The sequence below is a fragment of the Anastrepha obliqua genome, chromosome 3 (assembly GCF_027943255.1).
Source record: "Anastrepha obliqua isolate idAnaObli1 chromosome 3, idAnaObli1_1.0, whole genome shotgun sequence".
NCBI lineage: Eukaryota > Metazoa > Arthropoda > Insecta > Diptera > Tephritidae > Anastrepha > Anastrepha obliqua.
In genome coordinates, this window is record NC_072894.1 from 56395722 (window position 1) to 56420118 (window position 24397).

Genomic DNA, 24397 nt, shown 5'->3' on the forward strand with positions numbered 1-24397 from the left:
AATATATTGTAAAGCAGAATTTAGAACAGGTCATTCCATTACGCATTACAACCTTGCCATGTTGGGTTTTATGGCTGACCAACTTTAAATTGCTCAAATTTTTATATCTACTTTGTAAAGTTGCCTTAAAGTTGATTTTTTTTTGCAGTTGTTATAAAATGAAGTGAGCAGAAAAGCCGTAAAACGTGAATGTGAGAACTCGTAAACGCGGCCTACAGTCTAAGTGCACCACCCAATGAGACGCCTGCATGCACTTTATACGCAACAAAAGCTCAAATAAAGGTGAGAGCTTTACATTTACTCAAAATTATTCCACAAAATTTTTCTCTTCGTATGCGTCTAGGGTAGTAACTGAAATAAAGTCATTGTTTTATAGCACACATTTTTGATTGCAGTCTAAGACATCAAACATTCATGCATGTAACAGCAAATTTTATATGTTTTGGTTAGATAAAATACAGGTATCCTTTTAGAAAAATATGAGATTGCATCATCTGGCGTTCCAGTAGCGCTTTTTTAAGTCACGAATATCATAAATGGCATTCAATTTAGGTGTTGGGCACGTTTCCTTAGACTTCATTTCTAATTTAAGAGATAGATTGTTTTATGAAAGGATTGTTCTAATAATTATAAATAGTATAAATATTAATTCAAGTATGTGTCGTAATCCAAAGAGTTATGCTAAAAACATTTGCGAAAAATTAAGCTGGAGCTCTAGGAGCTAAATTATTCAAACAAATAAAAAGTCAAATCAAAGATATGGCAAATTGTTTCAATTGTCGAGTCAAATAGTTCTGAAAAGTGTATCATTGAATACCTTTAGAAATAAAGTGGAAATATTTCCCAAGGTTTGTTGAAATGTCAAGCAACGCATTTCGGTTCACGGAGTAATGGTATTGACTGCGCTGTGCCTTCACCATCACAGACGCTAACATCCAAATAATGCACAATTCAAAAATGTACCTGTAATTTGATCACCCTATAAATATTTCACATACATACACGCGTTCATGCACCGTTAAACGCATACTTGCAACTGTGTTTCGAATTTAACATTTATGCTTTAAGTGCTTTTCACTTGTAACTTTATGCAAAATATTATGGCACTCATTACTAAAATGGCAAACAACATGTGCGCGCTCACAAGTGGTCCGCAGACACAAGTTTCTTGCCATAATGAATGGGTTAGCAGCAAAATGTTTCACTATTCTGAACTGTAGCTTGTATTTTGATATAATTATTATTTTTATGTATGTCTTTTTGTTATTCAGCTTTTGTTAAAAAAATACCCTTTTGCTGCTTTATTTTTGCACTTCTACTCGTATTTTTACATAATTTTGTTTTAATTTATTTACTCTTGCCACTCCAGTGAAAAATTTTCATTGTTACTTTTCAGGAAATGGAATTTTATTTACAATTGCAGGGGCGTGTAGAGTTTGTCGGTATGCATTCGTACAGCTCTTTTATTATTGTCGCCACATTAACCTGAAAATAAATGTTGGTCATACGACGCGGTGCTTTGGTGTGTAAGAGCGACGACGTTAAAAGTTTTTATTGTTGTGTGATGTGCATAATACTTTCATATGATTTTTAAAAAAGAAAGAAAAAAAGTGAACATTCCAAACGTAACTGGCACTGACTTACAATTTCCTAAAGCCAAAAATCTATTGTCGCTTTTTTAGGGTAACTTAAAACGCAAAGGGGAAGGAATGCGTGACAAGGTGCTAAAAAAATTCTACCTCATGCCTATAAAAGATATTCAGAAGAACAGCGAGCGAAAGTATTGCTCGCTTTAGTTCTGAAGATTTCGATTTTAAAGACAAACCTCCCACTGATCGACCAACCACTGCAAAGTGAATGAAGTCATTTAAAAAATTAATTTAATTATATGCCGGTCTCATATGTGCAGGTAGCAAGCAGCGCATCTGTATTACTCAAATGCTATTTGGCCACGGGCACTTTCGCAAATATCTAAACAAAATAGGGAAAACTAAAGCCATGGATGCACCTATTGAAGATGCAGAACACACATTTTTCAAAGGTGGGAGATAGAAATTAGATCCGAAAGCTGTCGAAGGCACGTGAGGTCCCTACAGAGTGGACAATATCATCGAAATAATCGCAGAAGATGTGAAAAATTGGCTACTTATTGAAATGAGTGAGACTTGCGCGCCAAACAACTTGACAGGGACAGATATCCTTAACCCACCTATCTAATTTGAAGATGAACCGGTAGCATGACGCTGGCTCTAAAACTGGCGACTCACAGGGAGAGTAGAAGAGGCAGTCTTTATCAGAACGCGTACTTAGATCTTCTCTGTCTTCGATGAAATGGGGTAGAGGAAACATCCAGGAGAGGAAGGGGAGGGATTGTCTTAGTGGCACACCCCTCGGTTGCTGTAATTGCAAGGCATTTTAAATTTATCTCACCGCCACAAAAATCACAGGTTCGTAAGCAAATTCCGCTCAAAAAAAGAAGCGTTTTCAAATGTATTTGGAAAACTATTCCGGCTTTTTAAAACCAACTAGGGGTCAACTGCTGTATATCCTGCCATACTTCTTAAGTAGTACTGCGATTATTTGCAAAATCATGCCAACAAAAGTGCCAAAAAAAGTAATCAACATTGGCAAAACGCTTGCTGTACGTACGGACAGGCAGCTGCAGAACGCAAACAGATAAGCACATAACGATCAAATAACGATCATTTGGTTTTTATTTAGCAAAAAAGTTATTCAAAAACAAAATTGGATGATTAATTTTGCGCCATCTTTTAATTACAGAAATTGTATCGTTGATAGAACAATACATATTTTCAACTTATATAAAAGTTGACATGAGTCAGGAAAGAAGCAACAGGAAAATTCATTTTTACAATAAGATTGGAATTCCAGGTGTATTAGCATCTAGCACCTAAGAAGGAATTACCCAACCTATCTATACATATATTTTCATCCGGTGAACTTTATTAAAACGGGGAGGTCACTTTTAAGGTGAATGAGGTCACTTTTAAGACTTTTAAGGTGAACTGCTTGAGGAAAATTGTTTCACATACAACAGAAATGTAAAATAAGAACCGGATTACACCGTGCAACAGAATTACTACTTGTATAGTAGTTAGATAGTTCGAATTTAGGTGGCACATTTAGTTCAAATCTGTGAAAGAAATTTTTGTTTAGAAAATATGAAACATGGATGGTTTTATAATAAAGCACAACATTTTTAAAGCTAATCCTATTTTATTAAGTTCTGAAGTTCAAAAAATACTTTCTTTAATAAAACTTGACTCTCATAAAACAGAAGTTTAGGTCAGAGAGCTTTTCTAAATGACAGAGCAAAAATCAGCCGCTAAGATCCTCATGATAAACGGGAAAGTAGTCTGGGTTGTTGTGAAGAAAGTGTAACTTAATGCTCCTTTTAATTCGAAGCATTTGAAAGTGGCTCATTAGTTGAGAATAGTCAGAATTCTCCTTATTACCCAAAACAATTTGAATAAGCCAAACAATCTCTTTGATTATTTCTATGATAGTCTCTTCAGTGTCCTATAAAAATTACTCGCGTTTACCTTTTTTGCGCCTAGTTTTAGTAACTTTTTTGATCGAAACAAGAACAAATTTCCATTTTTGTCAAGACCTGAAACAAATTATTTTATAATCCATAATTTTATATGGAACGAAACCAAATTGTACGATCTCTAGATACCAAAAGTGCGTCCAATTCATGTTTTCCTAACACTTTCCGAGGAGGCCAATACTTTTAAGCCCAGTGTGGATTTTTAGCAAAGAAAGTGGGGAATGGTTTGTCGGGTGACTGATGTTTCTTTTTGTTTAACCTCTTCAAGGACGAATTGCTTAAAGTGGAAAAACGTTAATTTTATTTTTCATTTTATTACTAGTGATTCAGCTTACATTTATAACAATTCAGTAAGATAAGTAAAATATAGAAATAGTAATTTTTACAAAATAAAAAAAAAAATAATGTCCACATATGTGACCATTTAGCGTAGAGTTCATCTATGAATGGAAAGATTTCAAAAAACCTAAACGTACACATATGTGCCGATGTCCCTGAAGAGGTTAAATGAAGTACATCTCTAACAAAAAAAAAAAAAAAATACCAAAGCGATGATTTTTAATGATATTTGAAAGTATATGTAAATTTAAATTCCCAAAGCATTTGATACCTTTAATCGCAGCGATGCTTTACATTGCTTGATATTTCCCACTTTCTTTTAAAATTCGTTACTCGACAATGTTGGCTATGTGCTTATTGTACTATATTTGCTATTAAATTCATTCTAGAAACTATGTAAATATACACTTAAAAATACAAAAGTATAGTATATACATATATATTTAAGTAGTTCCATACCAACGTCAGTTTATTGCCACTTACCCACAATGTTTAGGTTAACCGAAAAACTTCGCACTGGTTGGGTCGATATTTGGCACTCGTAAACGCCGGCATCACGTTGTTGTGCCCATTTTATTTGCAGAGTCCATTCATCAATATCACGATGGTAGGATGTTTGAAACCGCTGATCTGTAGTGTATGTATATGTGCCCACTGTGAGGATGTGCAGGTCTCTGTGGCGTATCCAAGCAACCTGAAAAGTAGAGTAAGGCAAAAAACTAGAACGAGCAAAAACAAAAAAGGCGCATACTCATAAATACACCTATAACATGAGATAAAAATGAGTCAATTGATCGAAACTGCTGCGAGTATTCGTGTGCATTCACTTGGCATGCTAATGCATGTATGAATGCATGTATGTATGTAGATGTTAACGTATGTATTTACTGCTGGCACATTTTGACAATAGACAAACTATTATATAGATACAGATACTTTCGCCCATTTATGTAGTTGGAGCAGGGGTATTATTGGCAGAACTTAAATCTTTTTGAGCAGTTTAACCGTGTGTAGTTTTAATTGAGGTATCAATCAAATGCTTGCTTCGAAATTTGAACTTTTAGTGTTTTTTTTGTTTATAAAGTTTTCTGAATGCTTTAAAATATTTCTTAACTCAGATGCAATGCAATCTTATTGAAAGCAAATGAGGTGGGAGCACTTTTCTTCATCATTTCGTTTTTTTTTTCAAGGATAACGCAGAACGTACCGTAATTGTTAATGGTGACAATATTGCGATAGAACCAGTACAACTGTTGACACGAATTACTCCAGCACAGTTCTAAGAAAAAGTTAAATACAAATTTGCTGACACAATTGAGCACTTCAAAACCTACCAAACCATTCTAGCTATCATAGTAAATCCTCTCAACAGAAATAGTTATTAAAGCTACATTGAGCCGTTTGGAACTGATACTGCATCCCAAGAAATGCAGAAAAAAGTAAAGCTTTGAGGAATGGAAAATTTACAATGTTGAAAACCAAGTACGAAGAATTCGAGATCCAGATATGTGTACACGTAACACAACAAAAAACACCTTCAAAAAAACAAAATTCCGAGCCTTGCGGCACTTATATTCAACGCTTCCAGATTGCTACAGTGGCATTTGGAGTTCTTACTGCCTTCGGTTCGACCTATTCGTGCTAGCAAACGTCCTCTTGCATGAATATAATTGAAAGTAAAAGGCCAACTCACTAATAAAAACTTAGAGTGAATCTTAACACAACAAGTTAGGATCCAAATTTATCAAAGCTTTCTAAAGCCATCGCTAACATTAAATTTGCTTGTTCAATTATTTGTTATTGAGGCAAAAGTTAGTGTTGTAAGTAAATGTTTAATTTTGTTTAATTTTTACCTAAATAATAAGTAATTATCAAAACATGACATACATATAATATATAACATACTTATTTATGAATAAATAAATTAGTATTTTTTTTATCAAAAAAATTTATTCATGCGAGTACCATTTATTGCTGCAAGAAAAAATTCAGTGACTCTTTAAAAACTTTGCAATTTCATAACTTGTAATTTTTGAAATTTCCCTAACCTTTTAAATTATGAAAGCATTAACATCTAGTCGTCCGTGAACATATCTTCGAGACGAGAGTACCAACATAAAACAAAAAAATAACAATCGAAAGTCGAATGTACGTAGCCTGCGAAATTTGAAAACTTCATCATATATTTTGAACACACCTCGTATTTCGAAAATGTTCGTTTACCACGCGATAAATCGTTTTTCGAGAACCTCTGAAGTGACAGACAGAAAAAGAGGTGGTCGTCCTCGCGTGGTTCCATCCAGTGCACCCATAAAAGCCGTTCGAAATATCCCCTTTGAAAGCAGAAAATTATGTCCTAGGAAATAAATGTATCGATCAGATTCGTGTCAAGACTAATCAGCGATGATCTTCATCGCTCAACAGGTCATCTTTTGACAACGGGCTTGAAAAAAATTAGACTCGACAATGCAAGCAGCTTCGTCGGTGGCACGGTCATGAAAATATTATTTTCAAAGATGAGAAAGTTTTCACTGTTGAAGAAGTTTTTAATAAGCAAAACGACAAACTATGCTAAAACTTCTAAACACGCAAAAAATTTGGTTCCAAGGGTTCAGCGTGGCCACCATCCAACCTCCGTAATGGTTTGGTGGAGAGTGTCTTGTAAAGGCGTTACATCTCTAAATTTCTGCGAAAAATAGCTTAATGCCGGGTCAAAAGTGTACCAGGGGGATATCTTAGAAAGCGTGGTAAAGCAGTAGACCAGCACTTTCTTCAATGGAGAGCGTTGGACCTTCCACCAAGATTCCGCTCCATCCCATAAGGCAAAAACCACCCAGCTGTGGCTAAAAAAACAATATTCCCGTGTTTATAACTGCAGAAGATTAGGCCTCTGGAAGTGCAGATCTGAATCCATTGGACTACAGTTTGTAGCCAGAACTGAAGAACAAGGCCTATCGAAGACCTTACAGAAATTTGGAGAGTTTCCAAGTCTTTGGTTCAAGCAGCGACGTCAATATCCATGGAAACCGTGCGTGCTGCAAGACTGACTGGTTTTTATCGTTTGAAGGCTTGCGTAAGGGGGCGTCCATAAATTACGTGAGGTCTTTTTTTTAATTTTCTGACCCTCCCTCCCCCCTGGTGAGATGTCGTGAGATTTTATTCAACCCCCTCCCCCATCCCCCAATTTCACGTGAGATTTTTCAAAATGTGGGTTTCTTATGTAAACGCGTTGGATTGTTATTGTAAAAAGAAAAAAAATTGCTTCGTGCTTTTATTTACGACTAGTTAAGACTAATAATCAATATTGCTGAGAGCTATAAGTGTAATAAAAATTTAACAATCGTAACTACTGCGATTAAAAAAAGAATATCTACTCTAATTCAGTCCATGGAGAATCATGTGCGGTTTCAAGAGAGACTATTGGGACCAACATGTCCATAAGATTTTCAGTAAAATCATCTGCTCCTTCAACTTCGTTCTGATCTAGCCACTCTAAGGCGTTGACGCTTGCGCACAGTAACTCATTAGCTCGTCTTGTGACAATCCGTGATGGTCGCACTTTGCGGAACATACGCGCTTGATTAGCTGGTGCAATGTGAGTTGCTCGCCTGTGCTCTGCAGCTCTTGTGATAGATGCGAAGTAAATACCGCGTGTACTGCAGCATCTTTTCTCTAAATCATCACGTGTACTTGGGCAATAGAGATCATAAGGCGTGCTGATGAAGGCATTCAGCGGTTGAATCGGTAGGCGTATTAGAAATAGAGGAAATTACTTTGCGTCATGCTCTTTAAAGTCCGGAATTGTCAAACGTCCATCTACCTGAGTGATAGGGTATGGAGGTGGCAGAAAACGGTCGAGAAGAATCATATGCAGATCCGTGTGTCCGTGTGTCGCTGCACTCAGCTCGTACGCTCTTGTTCATCGAGTCGCGCGTTCGGCTGATAGTGGCGCGAAAACAAACGACGGGCTACACTGTACCGTAAATTCAGATTAAATTGAGCTACTTGGTATAAAACAAATATGGTGGTTTGACAGTAGTAATGTATAACGTCGAAGTATGAATGAAATTATTTTCTTCCGAACGAATTAGTGAATGACCTTAATCATACTACGATTACGCTTAAGATTAAATCTTAAGCATGTACAATCTAGATAATGGACCAAAATAGTATAATTTTTTTTGTTTCAATCAGAAAAAAAATTGCGTGATATTTGCCGAGACCCCCCCTCTCTCCAACGTAAGATTAGATGAGATTTGACTCGACCCCCTCCCCCCTTAAACATCTCACGTAATTTATGGACGCCCCCTAAAAGCAAATGTTGACCATTTCTCTTGAAAAGTAATAATTGCGTGTGTAAATAAAATTAACTTCATTAAAAAAAGTATTATAATTATATAATATTCATATCTATAACGGACTTAACTTGTAACAGAACGTAGAATGTCTCAGTATACTCTTATGATGAGAGCATTGAAAATTAATTTTACTCCCTTCACTAATGCATGACGTTTAAATTTTGCAGATACATTTCCATGAGGAATGGAGTGTTCTGGCAATATTCTGGTGTTATTTACAGTCCGCAATGTTTCCATTGCACGAGTACCTTTTACATGCACAGATGTATTGAATATTATGGGTAAAAGCAAGCAGGTAAAACAAATATCTTTCTTGTGGTATTCACATTTACTTATGCACTAGGAACTCGTCCTATATGTGCTCGCACTAAATATTCTTGTTCATGTTCATGTTATGCGAAAGTATCTACATATCATTGACGAATATGTATATATGTATGTGTAATTATACATAGTGTAGTGAGTTACATTGCACATTAATTGATTGAATTTTTGTAAATCTCTATCAAGCGAGCAGAAGGTGGACTGGAAAACAGGGAAACTGTCTTAGCTGATATGAATATCATTGCAGTTTTTATATATAAAGGTTCCTTGTAGCAGTCTAATGCAATAATGCAATATAGACACACATAACATATAATACATACATGCAAGGTGGTGCAATTCGGTAAAACTTTTTTATTGGCTGTTAATGTAATTGGATGACTTTTCGCTGGAAAGCTGAGAGTTACGTAATTTCCTATATTTATTTTAAAACGGAGACTATCACGCTCGTGTATGCTACCAAAACGCCAAAAAAATGTTTGCCTGTTATCTAGAGAACTATGTATCATAGAATATGAAGATTGCATAAAGTTTAGCTGTAATGTTTTATTAAAATTGATAATTCTTAGATGGCTCTTAGATGAGCTCATGTAATCCTTCCTTGGCTGAAAAGGCCCAAAATACGTTATATTCTAATTTATACTAAATTTTTGGAGTGTCTTCCTCTTATTTTGTCAAGTTGACAAATGATACCTGAGCTCTGGAAATTAAAAAGAGTTTATTACCCCTATGAGCTCCTTCAATGTGAACTTGATTCGTCATGTCAAGCGTGTTCAACTTTGCATTGTGTTTTTTTTGTCGAGACACTAGCAAGTACAGCCCGCATACAACATTAAGTCCATCATCAGTGCCAAGGACTTCAAGGCGGAATTAAGCGAAAGCCGGGCAGATGCATAGAAAGTGGCCCGCCGTCTCAGAGGCTTACTTTTTACATGTGCTTCGCCCATAGAAAGTGGTCCAACCAGCTGCATACAGTCTCTTCTGCTTAATAACAAAAGGATCTGCGACAATCGGTCGAACATGGCAGGTAACATCAGTTTTGTCCATATCCAGCCTCTCTCAGCCTGTCAAGATAGCTTGTGGGTTGAAGTAAACTATTTGCTAACCATAGGTTTGATTGTTACAGAAGGGTTCAGCTTACTAAGGTGCAGTCGTACACGGTTAAAAGATAACTGGGTTAATCTAATACCTTTAAAATTCGCTTGAGTTTCCTGTTTTCTGTTTTTCGTTATCTGAAATAGAGCACTACACATTCCGCTATTGCATATACGAGGTGTGTTCGAAAAGTATCGCGAATTTTGAATTTTCGCAGGTTATGCATGTGTATTCGAATTTTGATTTTTTTGTGGCGATATGTCTCTTACTCATGCCGACGAGTTCGGCCATTGTGAATGTTCAGTTAATTGTTGACAGCTGCTTTGCTTGCACGTGTTTCGGCTCGTCTTCGATTTTTACCTATTCAAAGAGATGGATCAAGGAACCTGTATCAAATTTTGTGTGAAAAACGAAATTAAGTGCGTGGATGCATTCCGAATGTTGACTGTGTCACACGGACAAGCTACTTTGGACCAAAGCAATATTTATCAGTACCACCGTTCTCAGAAAGCCGAGAAGATGTGAACGACGAAAAGCGTGCCGGACGCCCAAGCACTTCAACAACAGACGAAAAACTTGATGAAGTGAAGAAAATGGTATTGGTCAATTGTCGAATCACCGTTAGAGAAGTTGCTGAGGACCTAGACATATCGATTCGCTCGTGTCATTCGATTTTTTTCAATGATTTGGGCATGAGACAGGTCCCCGCCGGATTCATACCAAAACTGCTCAATTTCGACCAAAAGCAGCATCGCATTAACATTGCTAATGAGATGTTGGACTCTGTCCGCGACGACCCAAATTTCCTCCAGAGGGTCATAACTGTTGACGAATCATGGGTTTATGGTTATGACGTTAAAACCAAAGTTCAATCATCTCAATGGAAGCTGCCGCACGAACCAAGACCGAAAAAAACGCGCCAAGTTCGTTCGAATGTAAAAGTTTTTCTTACCGTTTTCTTCGATTGCAGGGGCGTTGTGCATCATGAGTTCTTGCCACAGGGTAAAACAGTCAATAAGGAATATTACCTGCAAGGATATACCTGCCCGGATTTGTGGAAGAACAAAAATTGGCAAAAATCGCGATAACGCCCCTGTTCACACATCGTTGCTTGTGCGCAACTTTTTGACCAAAAAATAACACACTAATGATACCACAGCCACCGTATTCCCCAGATCTTGCCTACTGTGACTTTTGCTTGTTCTCGAAACTGAAGAGGCCCATGAAATGACGACGCCACGCTACGATTGACGAGATAAAGACGGCATCGAAAGATGAGCTGAATTTGACAAAAAAAAAAAAAAAAAATGATTTTTTGAAGTGCTTCGAAGATTGGGAAAACGTTGGTGAAGAAATAAATAATTTTTGAAAAAGAGACAAATTCGCGATGGTTGTCTGGTTTCAAAGTATCATATTTTAATCCAAACACACCTCTTTAAATACTAATCCATCCTTGTACTATGCTACCCTAAATTGTTTTCCTTCTATTTCCGAGATGTGATGTATCTTTTTGTAACTTAGTTCTATTTTCCTATTATAAAGATCGTCTTTGATTGCGTGGTATCCATTGGCATTGGTTCGTCCGATCATTAATCGTTCGATGTCGCAGATAGCTTTTCGCTTGTAAATAAAAATAGAAAGTCGTGGTTTGGAATGGAATGGAATATAATTGCAGATGATCGAAAAATTAATCACCCTATCGAAAAATTATTAATTCTTTCAAATGGTGTCATCAATTGAAATTGATTTTTGTGACCTAGACAACTGCAGTGTACGAACATACAGTAATGGAGCGCATAACAATTAAAGTAAATATTTCCATTACTCAAAACCAGTTTTTATTTTACAATACTTAGTTCAAAATTTATTAAAAAAAGAATGGGATTAATTTGGCGTCACCTTGCATCTTAATACCTTTAAGATTTGAAAGATAAGGGCACACAGGTAGGATGGGAATTTATTGCTTCAGAAACATCCCAGATTGTTTTAAGGATATTAGCAGTTTGCTAATACCGCCTCTTCTCAATACCAATAAGTTTACCATCGGAATCTGTAAAGTTGGAAAGTGGCTGTGAAAATGCTCTATATTATCCTTGACATTAAAACGAGATGTATACAGTGGATTGTCGATGTTGTTCATGGTGACCATATGCCGCTTCCATGGATTGTGCCTCATAATTGATCTAATAAAGGATCACAGATTACTCTTTATCCGTGTGGGAAGGACGTTTTGAGCCAAACCTTTTTTCTTCTACCCCAACTGCGCGCATGAGCTTTATTTATGTAAATTTTTATAAATTTTATCGAAAAAGTCCCGGAAATAGATCAATTAAACACAAAATAATTGATTAATCATCAAAGCTTATTTTTTCGCCTTCAAAATAGGCTTCGTTCGAAGCAATACACATATGCCAAAAATTAATCCAGTCATCAGAGCACCTTTTAAACGCGTTTGAAGAGATCTTCTTCAGCTCCTTCGGCGAATTCTCCTTAATGACTTCTATCGACAAAGCAGCTTCCGCGGAGCGGCAATTTTAGTTTTGGGAAAACTGGCGACTAAATCCGGTGAGCACGGTGGTTGTCTGATGACATTTGCGAGTTTTTGGTCAAAAAAGTGTTTACGGTGCGTTAACGTGGTGCAAGATCCATTAGTTTTCTTTCCGCAAATTGGGCCATTTCCTACGCACACTCACTCCATTTTCTGTCAGACGTCGCATAACTTCCAAATAATATTTCTTTTTTAACCGTCGAACCATTTGGAATGAATTTTGAGTGCACAATACCATGATAATCAAAGAAAACGAGTAGCATGACTTTCACTTTTGACCGACTTTGAAGGGGGTGGGGTTTCGGCTCATGTATATAGCGCCAATCAGCCGCTTGTTCCCTGGTTTGCATGTCAAACTCATATGCCCAAGTCTGATCACCTGTTATAATGCGCTGGATAAACGTTGGGTCCGAATTCAGGTGCTCAAGCATGTCTTCAGTCACCTTCTTCCGATGAATTTTTTGAAAGAAATTCAACTATCTTGGAAAGAGTCGAACAGCTACGCGTGTCATGCCCAACTGATGGTGTAAAATGTTGCGAATTGATTCGTGAGATACGCTAAAGTTACGAGCTACCTCCCTCAAACTTAAGTTATGATTTTCCTGCACCATTTCCTTGACTTTCTCGACGTTTTCAGTTTTCAATTTCTCGGTCCTCTACACAAGCTTTATACCACTCAGAGAACCGTGTTTTTGATGAAGCACACTTGCCATAGACTTTCTGCAAAATTTCAACGATTCGGCATACGGAATCCTCTTGCTGAATCGGTATTCACACCATTAGGTGCAGTCAAGAATGCAATTTCCCAAAAATACCTTCGAATCGCAGATTGTAGGTGGAAAGCCCAGGCGAAGTGCAAAATTAGCAGAACGGTATGGCCCACAGACAACCTCAAGCAATCGTCGGCATTAATAAGAATGAAACGACGGGGCGCCTGGAGACTAACGGCAATCATAACCGGTTTTTGGTCTATCGGAGAACAAACAGCCAAAATGAGTATCCCTCATAATATATACTGTCACAGTTGTAAACAACCGGAGAAAAAGGAGACAGTTTTCCATTTCCTCTGTGAATGCCCTGGCCTATGGAAGGACAAAATGTTAACTCCGGGCAAACCGCTGTTCTAGAGTCTCGAACAACTGTCTGGCTTAGACGTCAACAACCTAATAAGGTTCCGAAACCGCACAGACTGGATATAGTCATGCTGTATAGAACCGTTAAACAAGTTGGTAACGAGGATGGGGCAACAAAATGGTGCGGAAACGCTAGCTGGATTCTGGAGGAATCACCACTTTAACCAACCAGCCAACCAAAAACACATGTTCTAACATTACGAGTATCAGCCTTTTTTCCAGCAATTCCTATTTGGGATTTGACAAATACAAAGATGAAAAGCTCTTTTCTAACGAAAAAAATGTATCAAGAATCTGTACTTTTTTTTAGCCAACAACAAGAACCGTTCATGGCCCTGTGGGAACTTTTTGCAAAAAGAAAAATTTATCAAGCATTATAAACACGTACATATACATTTGATATTATTGCCGCTTTCGAATAGCAAATGGTTTTTTATGTTGATCTTTTGCATGGCAGAAATACACTCGGAAGTTTGGCATTGCCTGCTGAGGCGCGCCGGCTCTTAGAGAAAACCTTATTTATCGTTCGGTGCCCATTGTAAGGGTTTCAAATGGAAGCCATACGTATATGCGCTAATGCGTACCAGGTCGGCTGTGTAAGGGTCTGAAAAAGATAAACTAGCCGGTGTTAGATGCAGAAGAATTTAAATCAGATTGTTAAGATCTAATCATTTCATTTACGATTGGCTTTATCCTTTAAAATATGTAAAGCCTAAATATAATTCTAGTCACAAAATGAAGTAAACCGAATTACTCTTAAATTCATAGACATGTAATCGTTATAATAAAATATCTCAGTGGTACACTAGACTTTGAGAAGACCGGAGCAAAATAGTACCTATAACGGAAATTTATTGCGATTGCAACTTAAATTTTGTTTTTGTAATTTTTTTACGCAAAAAGTAAATATTTTTTTCTTATCTGATTCTTGCATATCGTAACTCTCTAACTAAGCATGCATGTTGAAAGATTTCTACTTAGCTTCGTGTGAGCACAAGTGTATACTACTACATATGTACGAAAGTGCAAGCATGTATTTCTTAATGCAGCAGTCCACACATACGTCAACACATCCTTGTTGTAATCTGACCTAGAAAGAGTGTCCTAAGGTATTGCTTCCTAAATAATGTGGTCTTAAAAAATCGTTATTTTCCTGTGTTTTTCGGTACACGAATATCATATCTGATATTTTTTCCGTTGTTATTCCTGTTGCTTACACAAACTTTGTGAAACTTTCTTGCTTGAAAGTTTATTTCAAAAACAGTGTTATATGCCCTGTTATCGTAAGAATTCGGAGCACGTAAAAAACTTTAGTGTGGCTCGTCTTTGTCGGTACATACCTATGCCACATACATTTGTAGTCAACTACATATATAGTTAGAAAGGATTTTTGTTGTTATCTTTACACATACACACCTTATGAACGCCCGAGTATGTACGCAAAGTGCATTCAAAGTTTAGAAGAAAAAACAGTTGGAAAATTATTGTAAGGCGAAAATAAACCAACACAAAATGGTGGTTATTTTTTATGGTATTTTTTCCTTTGCTTCATCATTTGTACAAAATTTGGGTAAATTTGCTTGATTTATGACAGAGATATCACGTATTTCTACTTTTCGAAAATTAGAGTTATGAGAGAGGTAACCACAACGAATACGGATTTAGACCATTTTCAGTACTAAACTATCATACCTTGGATTAAGAGCAATAAGTGCAACAAATTTTATTCGAATATATAACATTAATTTTTGCCCGAGCTATCGAACGGAGATTCATTCTGAGCATTTTGATATACTTATAACTATATCCATCCTGATTAGTTTATGATGTAATAGCAAGCAAAATTATAACACATATACGAGGTCTGTTCAGAAAAAAGGTGCATTTTCAGATTTCACGGGCAATGCACATTCGGCTTTTGGCGATTTTCTGCTATCGAAAAAAAAAAATGGAATAAAGAAGTTCCATCCAATTCCAATTTTGGGTAAAAAAGGAATAAAGTAGACAAACAAACTTAAAATGTTGACGGTGGCATAAAGTGAGAGTATCCTGAGTTAAAAAAATGTTTGCAAGTGGTACAAGATTTCACAGAAGGTTGAGAAGATGTGAATGGCGACGTTCGCACTGGACGCCTCAGCAAATCAAGAACTGAGGAAATTGTTGAGAAAGTGAAGAAAATTGTTATGGAGAATCGTCAAATCACAATTAAAGAAATTGCGGAGGATATCGGCATATCGGTTGGCTCATCCCATGCAAACTTTTCGGAAATTTCGGGCACGAAGCGTGTGGCAGCGAAGTTCGTTCCGAAATTGCTGAATTTTGACCAAAAACAAAGTCGCATGAGCATCGCGTAGGAATTTTTGAATGACGTCAACGATAATCCAGATTTGTTTAAAAAGGTAATAACAGGTGACGAATCATGGGTATATGGGTATGCCATCAAAACCAAAGACCAATCGTCCCAATGGAAGAGTTCAGAAGAGCCAAGACCAAACAAAGAACGCCAAGTTCGATCAAGTGTCCAGGCTTTGCTCACTGTTTTCTTCGATTGTCATGGCGTAGTGGATCAGGAACTCTTACCAAAAAGACGTACGATAAATAAGGAGGATAATATTGAAGTTATGCGCCATTTGCAATACAAAAAGAACGCTCGGAATTGTGAAAAAAAAATGAATGGCGTTGGCATCAAGAGAATGCACCTGCTCACTCATCTTTGCGTGTGAGAAATTATTTGGACAAAAGCAACACAGTCATTATGCTTTAGCACCCGTATTCACTAGATTTGGCCCCCTGAGACTTTTTTCCTATTCCCAAGATTACAGAGAGATTAGAGAGGCGGCGTTTTCGACGACTAAGGAAATAAAAGCCGAATCGCTGAGAGAGCTCAAGGACATATCAAAAAGTGCGTATCATAACTGCTTCGAGGATTGGAAGAAACGCTAGCACAAGTGTATTATATCTGAGAGGTCCTTCTTAGAAGGAGATAAAATAGAAATTGATGAAGAAATAAAAATATTTTGAGAAAAATTAAAATTCACCTTATTTTTTGAACACACCTCGTATGTATACATGCAACAATGTATGTTTACCAAATATGTTTGCTCAATCCTTCTTCGATTTCTATGAATTGTCTACAAAATTAACCTGCTAATATGTGACCTCTTAAACAAACAAAACAAAAACGCCTTCTTACATACGTTTATAAATACCAACTTTAAAGAATGATTGTGTATATTATATTTATGCATTCAATACGCACACAAACAAACTCACTTGGCACTACCTGCGAAATGCATAGAGCTTGGGCATCTCCAAGCATCACGCGCAGACGACGAAGACTGATGGTGAAAATGAGCATTACAGCTGTTGCCATGCCAGCGGCATAGACATCGTTCGCCCCTACGCGGCCTGAGCTACTTGCCAAAAGGCTTTAAACACAAGTGCTACACTATATGACACATCATAAATCTTATGCAGCATTCGTGCGTACTTAAGTGCTGGCTGATAGTGGCCCACTACTGGCGCCACCAGTAGACCTTTGCCGGTGCAACGTAGGTAATGCCTACGGGCGAGTGGCTAAGTGTGCATTACTTGCACGTTAGCAGTTGCCACGTGAAAAAAAAAAACAATCACGAAATGCTCGCGGGTGTGCAAGCGAAGATGTAAGTGATGCGAAAGCAGGAAATGAAGGAAAAATTGCAGCAAAATCTCGTCAACTGTTCAGAGTAGCGACATGCTCAGTGACGGATCTGGCTGAATAGGGGGCTTGATGGTGTCACAGTTACTATTATTTCCACAGGTGATGCAACTTTGAAACAAATTGTCACTGGCCAGTGAAAATTGTGTATCCTGCAGCAAATTTTGTTAAAAAATTCTACATAAATTCCTAAAAAACTTCTAAATATTTTGCGCTCGATATGTTGTTTTAGATGTTTAGAGTTTTGTGTTTGTTGAAGCCAACTGTGTGTTAAAGTTAAAGTGTATCTCAATAAAGATTATAAAAGAGAACTTTTGATATATAATATTATTCAATACCACTACAGCCAAGGTAAAAAATCGGAGTAGGGGTCTCCTAATAGATCCAATACAGTATTTAATACAACAGCAAAGCATTCAAAGTTCTGAAAATAGGTCATCTTAGTATTTACGAAAGTACTTAAGGAAGTATCTATATATGTCGCGTAAAGGCCGAAATATTTATATTCAAGTCTCCATGTGGGTAATCCCATTCATAACAATAACGTGGCGTCTTAGTAAGAGCGGGACGGTGGCAGAGATGTTAATAATGGGATGAGCTTCCTACTCATTGAATTGGATATTTCATCTGATTTATGGAAAATTGGGCTTTTTATCTGACAGACAGATGCCGTAGTGCAACTGATTTTTGTCTTTACGAGGAAAATATATTATAACTGAAGCCTAAATTTTCAAAAAGATAGTGGCTGACATTAAGGTGGAGTTTACCTACAATAATTTTATTAAGTTAAGCGCGTTATAGCCAGTTAACGCATGGCTCTTATAGATTCAATATGTACCATCAGTGTCAGTTCAGCACTCAGAAATACTTTGAAGTGGTCGGCCAAGCATAGACTTAATTGCTCAGAAACAAAATTGCATGAAGTAATTCTGCCTATCAACCCCATATTTTCGACCAGAGTCGACTGTAAAACTAATCATGGCCCCTGAGGTTCTGGACTTACTAATTATCATCTCTCGGTCTCTAATGTTTTGTTTTTAAAAATAGAATAGAGGGGTAGTGTAGTCTAAGAATCGCAAATTTCTCGGTTTGTTTTTAGGACTTCTGCGTGGTTTCTCTAATACTCAGTTGTACTCAGGCTGGTTCTTTTATAAGAAAATCAATAGTTTTCATTGTTGTACCTACCATATATTTTAAAACGAACTAAATATGAGAGCTCCTACTTACCGGACAGTGCTCGCATTTCGATAGCTATGAAGCTATCAATATTGATGTCCCCTGATGCAAGCAGTAGAGGGCGAAGGAAGGCCATCTCTGCGTTGCATGCAAGCCTAACTGGTGCAGAAGGAATTGGGTTCACTTGGTGTTTCTAATAGACGCCCCCGTTGTTGTATTTTTTGGGTGCACTTGGCATTCAGGCGCCATGGTTGTTTACTTTACCTTTCTATTGTATAGCAGTTTGTTTTTAGGCTGTCGATGCTTGAGATATTTTCATGGATTCGTATTTTTGGCAAGTGTGTGATACTATGGCATGCAGCACGTTGGCTGACAACTACGTCATCTTGTGGATGTAAATGTAGTTATGTGTGTATGTATATCCATGCAGTGCGATGCAATGCCATGTTATAAAACGCTCATTCGTAGTCAAGAAGAGGTAAGAACAATTTAACACTTGCAACAAATGGCAAACGCGACGCGTGATTTGGCAGCTTGAACCCAAAGCAAAGAAATTCTCTTCTACTGTCTGCAAGTGCACACAAGTGAACAACATTGCCAAGCCTTAAAGTTGCTATAATATTTATGCATTTTTTATGTAGCAGAACTGATTTATTGCACTGTTATCGTTTGCCATAAGGTTTTATGTGAGCGCGGAAAGAATAGTTAACTGATTGCATATAAAATTTGGTGAATAGAGTAAGAAGATTACGTTGTCACTAAAACTATGACCCATATTTAAATAGCTGTTACAAGAACAATAATGGGCCTAATAAATACTACGGAATGTGGTTTAAGCTTGAACTTAAGCTTCGTCTCGATCTGGGGTGCCTTGCTGGCCGAGTGGGCTTGTGCGTAAATACCTTTCGGTGGGTCTATCTTCGAAGCCCACTGTGAATATGAAATCATTTTTTTTCTGATGGAAATCAACCTCGGCTGGCACTGGCTGCAGTACATGAAAATCTTATATAAAGACCAGCTTCTGTTTGGAGTCGGCATAAAATTGTGGGTAACCTCATTTTTTCGCGCAGCAAACTGAGAAGACTCTCGAGATCCTTCTGAATATTGGCCTGGGCGGTAGGGCTCGAATACCAGAATAGAGCTGAGTCTGACAGGTAAAAGGGATTTGTAAGTGGCGAAGAGGCAAAATAGCCCTTTTATAGGTTTACTCGTCCTGACAGTTACTTTGAACTATAAACTGGAGGTATGGAGGCCTGTTAATAATGTGTTTATTATAACAAGCAAGAGTGTTTGTTATCATTTATGCAGAAAGGTTTAGAAAAACGGGTGGGTATCTGGTTGAGATATGAATCATCCATTTATTGATAAAATTTTTATAGCCAGCATACATACTTGAAAATAGAGAGAGCAGAGTATCATTGGTAGAAAAAGTTCACCCAGGGAAGAGCTCCGTCTACTACCCCTTAAAAATGTCTTGTTAATTCGGTGAGACTTCAGTATTGGTGGTGGGTATACTTGACAACAGTGGTAAGGGAAGTATAACTGCGATACAAATAACCTTTTAGGATGCAGTGTATCTTCGTTCCTATACTTTAAAGTTTATATCTAGCAATCTATTTATCTACTGCAGAGAGCTGATTGAGTTTTTCACAAATAAGGATGGTAGAGTTATGAAAACTCATTCAAAGTGTCCATAAGTGGTTTTTTATAATATTTTAAGTATATAAACTCTCTGTTTATAAGGATTTTTCTTAGTACGAAACGATTCGCAGGTACTTGCTTGCCAATGAACTGAAATATCTCAGTACTTTGGAAAATCCAATGTTGAGAACAAAACACGTTGAAAACGAGCCTAGCGCAAGACGGAGTTGTCCCTTTAGATTGGCCATCTCAATCACCAGATGCAAATCCCATAGAAAATGACTGAGCTCTGATGAAAATGCTGCTTCGCAGACGCAAGCCATGTAATTGAGATCAACTTTCTCGACAAATTCGGAAAATTTGGAGGTCTTTTCCGTTAGAACATGCAGAAAAACTAGTGGAAAGTATGCTCCGACGGTGCCAGGCCATAATTGACAATTCTACTGAGGTATTTGCATAAATTTGCGAATTTTCGAAAAATCAATTGTTGTTATTATTTAACAGTGACCACGCTCTTATGTAACAGACTGTAGATTATAGTTTGTTTTGTTTGTTTTCTTTTTGCATTCTTGTTTGAAGTAGTCAGGCATCACTGTCAGCTATGCTGTGAGGACTTATCCTCACTGAATCTTGAGTGCATCGATACATTGATTTTGTTAGGAACGCACAATTGCCTCCGGCTGATTTGGGTCCTAGGACACAGGCTTATAACTGGGAACGAAGTAGCGGGCGCTTTGGCAAGAGAGGCTGTGGTCTCGATAATAATAGTACCCGAGCCCTTCCTTGCTATGGGAAAACACACCATCAAGAAGAAGCATAGGAGTAAAGAATTAAGGCTTTGGAAGGAGTTTCACCAAAATATACGGCTTCGCCAGTCGAAGTCCTTACTGTGGAGATACAACCGAAATAGGTTTATAAAACTCATAGTCCTCCCATGGGATAAACTGGGATTATGAGCATTCTCATAAGACATTGCGGATTGCGCAATTATCTGCACAGGTTTGGGATATGGCCCACTGTCTCATGTAATTTCTTCGACTAACTGGGTCACTGGAGACTCCAATGCACCTTTTCCTTGGGTGTAGCGCTATAGCGCAGAAAAGTCCAATTGTAGGCCGAAGAAAGGCCCATTCGCTCAGTTCAACCGAGCTCTATCTTAATTTTAATAAAGGAACTGGGCTTAGATGACGTACTGTGATGAGTAGAGGACACAAAAAACCCTGAGGTTTTGCGAGTAATATTATTTTTCTAGGTCGTTATGTTATCAAAACCAAGCGACTTGGTTTAAGTTTGGCTCAAAAGACGCTAAAAGAAACACAAATAACTGCAATTACTGGATACTGAAAAATTTATTAAACATATTTATAGTGGCGAAAGGGTATTCATTTAAGCTTTATAATTTATAGAATTAAATTTAATTTTCCTCGAATTTATTTAACATTGTTGCTCAAGGGCTTTCGCATCGAGTCTGACTCTTAGGGGATCCCGCGATATTTTAATTTATAGTAGGTTGAAGAGCGAGGAAAATCTTCAGAGTACTTGCTGTCGAAATCTCTACCGACTGGTCGAAGATAGACTGTGACAATTAGGATTCTACCCTGAATCCGTAAAACTGTCTAAGTCAATGCACTTTTCAGACAAAGCAGGTAATCAGAGTAACCTGCAAGCCCAACTCTGATATCGCAAAAGCTTGACCCAAGATTTGCTATTTTCGCAGATATTCGGACTCCATATCACTCTAGTCATAGGAACATCGAGGGTAATGAGACGGCGGATAAGTGTCCTAGGCTAGAAATTACATTAAGCTCGACCGAAGCACAGCCGTATTAAGGTGGAACTAGAGTCTGACTATTACAGTATTGCAATTAGACAATAGAAGGGCTTACCAGCTTATGTAATGTTCGGGAAGACAGCAAAAACCAAGTAACTACTTGGGTATGGTCAACCCGGATTTCAAGACTATCCGTGGTCCTCACAAAACACTAAAATGCAGGGTTGTTGCAGGATAAGGTTGAACATACAACATAAAAACATATTACTATCGTATCAATTCTCAGATTACTATCATGCAATTGCCCGGGGTTGTCAAGTGCAAGATTACGACCATTCCTCAGCCACATTGAAGAAATTTCTGGACTAAAATTGAGGTTTCTCCTTTTCTTTCTAGACGCAACAAAGTGGTAACCGGAAATGCACTCTTGAAAACTCCATCACCAAAACAGCAGACGTTTGCGGTTTTAAAACGACATTAAGGCTAATTATGTGCCTTCCTGTGTGGGAAGCACAGCCACTCAAACAATATTGCCAGCGGTTGGTGCAAAGCACAGCTGAAGTGTCTATGCAGTGAACGCTCTCAAATCACAACCTCATAGACCAGTTGCGAGGTGTAATCAATAGTTAGGTCAATGAAATGAGAAGCACAAAGCGAAGTTACTTAAGAGTAGGATGGGTTTAGCAACTGCAATATATTTCAATTCCAATTTTAAAATTTTGTTCAACTTTAATTTATTTGACATTCGCCAAAAAGAAATGCTGTTTTATGTTTATACCAGAATGCATTTACATTATAGGAGACCAACTTTATATTTTAGAAATGAAAAGAAAAATAAATAAATAAATAAAATAAACCAAGCGTTTTCAAAAAAATGATAACAACATACTACTGGCAGAAAATGGAGTGCTAACCCGCTGAAAAGCCAGACTATGTTATTTCCTGGCTAACCCATCAGTCACAATTTTAAATTTTACACTTTATTAGTATATTTTCCAAGTTGTATTCATTCCATTTCATATTTACTCAAAAATGAAGCGGAAATAACAGAAACGTTTCTCGAGTAGCGAAAACTTATCCAATCTCAGTATGGTAAATGGCTGACTGCTATCACTAAAATAATATATATATATTTTTTTCATTTTATAATTCCTTTTCAACAGCCAACCAACCAAATATTAGGTACACACCAACCCACCAGTTAACCAGAGCCACATTTAATTACTACGAAATGTCATTTCCTAGTCAAACGCGGCAAGGAAAAAATACATTTAATAGGGTTTACTTAAGGAAATGAATGAGATAAGAATGCTTCAACTACATGCGGTTATAATGAATATTAATGGTGCAATGAAAAGTTACGGTATTTAGTTGTATGCGTATAAAGGCATACATATGTATTTACGCTATATAGCCACGTACTTACAAAAATACATTTGTACTTACCGTTTTGTTTCCCAAATGTTTGACACGGCATCCCAAATATGCAGATTTACCCACGAGCGATGTAATATTCTTTGGCATTGTTAAGTCAAAATATGGTTCATTCCATCTGTGGCCATGCGGATAGTGTAGCAGTGGCATATGTGTTGGTTTCGCATCCAAATTATTGTGATTGTTGTTGTTCACAGATAATCTTTGGTAACACATTGTCACACCTGAAAATAAATTATGATGAAATGAGAAATGAGTCAAAATGAAATTACTTAATCAAAAAAACCAGAATGTTTATAATTAATATAAATAGTAATATGAGGGAGGATCTGAGTGTTTGATCAAAGGCAGTGGACGGAGTGCCATATATATAAAATAACACGGCTCTGGCAACGCCTTATAGTAAAGGGGCTAAGGCATAATGTACCGTTCTATTGGGTTGGCAACTAAGTAATTGCGGATTTCACTCATCGATGGCTGCAGTTGAATTTTTAGGTTTGCAGACATAGTACAAATGTAAAACACATTTTGTTATTTGATAGTTCGCAATTCAGCTGTCAATCAGTAAGAAAAGTTTTTTCAATGATTGCGTAGTTTTCGTCTGTCGTTCATTGAAAAATGGAAAATCCAAAGTAACATTTTCGTCGTATTTTGCTTTTTACTTCCACCAAGAAAAAACCGCATCGCAAGCTCATAAAAAGTTATGGGCTGTTTATGGTGACGAAACCTTAAAAGAACGGCAGTGTCAAAATAGGTTTGTCAAATTTCGTTCTGGTGATTTTTCTCTCAAAGGTAAAAAACGCTCTGGTCCTCCAGTTGAAGCTAATGACACCCTGATCAAAGCAATAATCGATTCCGATCGTCACAGTACAACACGTGAGATTGCAGAGAAGCTTCATGTATCACATAGGTACATGCATTGAATATGACTTAAAACAACTTGCCTATGTGCAAAAACCCGTTACATGGGTTCCTCACGAACTGAAAGAAACGCATTAATAGCTGCGATTTGCTAAAGAAACGTAAATAAAATGATCCATTTTTAAAATGACTGATAACTGGCGATGCAAAGTGGGTTGTTTACAACAATATCAAGCGGTAAAGATCGTGGAGCCGGCCAGGTGAACCAACTCAAACAGCATCAAAAGCTGATATTCATCAAAAGACGGTTTTGTTATCAGTTTGGTGGGATTACAAGGAAATGTCTACTTTGAACTCTTACCACCCAACCGAGCGATCAATTCCTACATTGAACAACTCATGAAATTAAACAATGCAGTCGAAGAAAAGCGGTGCGAATGGACAAATCG

The 24397-nt window shown here is 37.3% G+C and overlaps 1 protein-coding gene across 1 annotated transcript in view; it reads right to left on the bottom strand.

Annotated features, from left to right (window-relative positions):
• LOC129242015 (uncharacterized) overlaps nt 1-24397 on the bottom strand; it is a 79922-nt gene that overhangs the window by 52414 nt on the left and 3111 nt on the right. Inside the window, exons 2-3 of the mRNA XM_054878577.1 lie at nt 23100-23311; nt 4394-4604 (exon numbers count right to left, since the gene is read on the bottom strand). Coding sequence (XP_054734552.1) covers nt 4394-4604; nt 23100-23311 — 423 coding nt within the window. The remainder of the gene's footprint in view (nt 1-4393; nt 4605-23099; nt 23312-24397) is intronic.